General features: G+C 44.7%; 1 protein-coding gene across 1 annotated transcript in view; it reads left to right on the top strand.

Moving 5' to 3' along the window:
- Nucleotides 1-1,641, top strand: part of LOC108802046 (protein CutA homolog) — an 11,905-nt gene extending 10,264 nt beyond the window's left edge. Inside the window, exons 4-5 of the mRNA XM_018573933.1 lie at nucleotides 1,394-1,439; nucleotides 1,531-1,641. Coding sequence (XP_018429435.1) covers nucleotides 1,394-1,439; nucleotides 1,531-1,641 — 157 coding nt within the window. The remainder of the gene's footprint in view (nucleotides 1-1,393; nucleotides 1,440-1,530) is intronic.
- The last annotated feature ends 846 nt before the right edge of the window (nucleotides 1,642-2,487 follow it).

The raw sequence follows: 2,487 nt of genomic DNA, 5'->3' as shown, positions 1-2,487 counted from the left end.
GGGGGGAGGGGGCGGCATTGCTGCCTTGCCCAGGGCAGCACCAAAGTTAAATACACCGCTGAGTGCAGCTCTCACTGGAAAGGTTTCAGCAACAGAGGCAGTAATGTCAATCAAGAAAGCAGTGGGCAGGGCAAGGTGTGGCCAGGTGATTGACAAGTGACATGCTTATAAATCAAAATCAGCAGTAACAGTGCTGATAACCACACCTCTGGCAACATTCTTTCATCCCAATGTAGTGCAAGCAGGCACAGCCTACATGACAGTGGCAACTAAATTTTGAATTCAGGAGGAGGGCAACATCGTTGCCACACCATAACAGGAAGCTGCATTAGGTGGACTTCCCTGCCAGGTTCAACAGGGGTTTGTGGGACTTTGCATGGGGGGACTAAGAGAAAACTGTAAGTACAGGTGTACCTATAATTAAGTACTGCAGTACATATTTTCTTTACTGGGAGGCTATAGTTCTACTTTATGTATTCTATAAGCCCTCATTCACACAACTAACAGCCAGCCCATACAGACCTGTGCTGCGTGCACGGCCGTATTGGGCCGCTCCCGGGAAGGACAGGTGCTGAGTGTGATTTGCACGTAGCAGCCTGTTCTCTATGGAAGTATGCGGCCATACGCCGCCGTACGCTCACCCGAACTGCACGCGGGTGTGGTTGTCCCTGCTCGGACTCAGACATGATCCATCCTGTCTGCGTACGGGTAAGGTCAACAGCACCCACACGGCCGTGCAGTTCGGGTGAGCGTACGGCCGCATACTCCCATAGAGAAGAACAGGCTGCTGCATACAAATCACACTCAGCACCTGTCCTTCCCGGGAGCGGCTCAATACGGCCGTGCATGCAGCACGGATCTGTACGGGCCAGCTGTTAGTCGTGCGAATGAGGGCTAAATGTTAAGTTTATTGTTTTAAATGTCACATTTGTCTTAAATGGGTTTTTATCATTCAAAGTGGAGCACCAACCAAAACTTTTTTTCTAGTTGTGGGTGGAAAAAGGAACAGTTACAACCTCTTTCAGGTATTGGGCAAGTCTGCAACATATATTTATATGTCCTCCATCATTGTCCCTATTCATCAATCTATCACCCCATCATTAAAATCACTCATAAATACCTTTATTTGTTTTATATTATTCTTAGTCACATAAAAAAGAAATCAAAATATTTATCCAGCCCTTCCTGTATGATCATTGGGAAAGGAAGTGCAGAGAATCTCTGCAGGTGGAACACATACAGCAATAATAACCTATTAAAGGGTCTAACCCTTCCTCACTCCATTCAAAGTTTGAAAATGAATGAATGTGAAGCATAACATAATAATTATTTAGTAAGTGTTCCATATAGCCAGGTGGTTTTAAATATATACACTTTACTGTCTATTTCACAGGTACATATGGAAAGGAGAAATAGAAGAATCTACTGAGGTACTTTTGGTAAGTGTTTCTCAGCTGTTCACAGATATCAGCTGTAATGCTCCCTGGCACAATTTGTGTTTTATGTTTTTTTTTCTTTGTTCTTTTTTAGCGAGTTGAATTCTGTGTTCTCTTCAAACACTCATTCACGTGCCTGGGAACCAATCTAAAAAAAGAACTTTCTCTGCACATGATTGGACATTTTGAAGAAAACCCAGGCTGACTCCACAAAGATTTAAAATGACACCTTTAGCAAATTAGCATCTTATAGAGGAACTGAACTCTGGAAGTTGTGCCCAAAAGAGGAAGGCAGAGGGAAAGGGTTAGTCATAAGTATTGCTTGTGATCTCCCTGCTGATTATCTTTTCCTCATTACTCACTTACCGTGCCTTGTTCTGTACTATGTCTCCGTGCAAAGGAAGCTATCCTTGGTAGAGGTAGGGTTTTGTTTCTAATGCCAGAGCCTACAGCAAAGGAAAAGTGAGTAGCACAGTAGTGGCATCATCAAATCTCATTTCATATTTCTTGAGACTAGCAGTCAGAGGCAGCAGTACCTTAGATCTCACACTTTAGATATACACCTATGAGACTGTATGTACAGTATTGAATAGGAATATTCACATACCAGGAAGTGCATTGCTATTTTTCAGGAGAAAATCAAGACAAAGGGTACATTTTTCAGGATACTGCTTAGACACAATTTAAATTTTTAGATATTCCATATACCACACCACATCATCACTTTTTGAGTTCAGTTCCACTTTAAAGTGTATCTAAACAAAAACATTGAAAAGCGGGAATGCACCTTCATGCAGAGGAAAGCTTGTTTGAGGACTTGACGACTGAGTGCCAGGTCATGTGGGTGGACAGGGAGCCAAGCTTTAAGGGTCTCAATAAGGAGATCAGGGCCGCCGTCAGGGGGGTACGGCCGATATTGATGTAAGGGGCCCAGCCAGGCTTAAGGGCCCAGCCCGGGCACCTTACATGAGTATCGGCCGTTCAAGTGACAGGCCAGGATGTGGCCGGGCCCCCCGCAGCACCGGAGGAGGCCAGGGCCCGCATGCTCCAG

The sequence above is a fragment of the Nanorana parkeri genome, unplaced genomic scaffold, assembly GCF_000935625.1.
Source record: "Nanorana parkeri isolate BGI_ZX_2015 unplaced genomic scaffold, ASM93562v1 scaffold2627, whole genome shotgun sequence".
In the NCBI taxonomy this organism is placed as follows: Eukaryota; Metazoa; Chordata; class Amphibia; order Anura; family Dicroglossidae; genus Nanorana; species Nanorana parkeri.
This window is presented reverse-complemented; position numbering and strand designations above follow the sequence as displayed.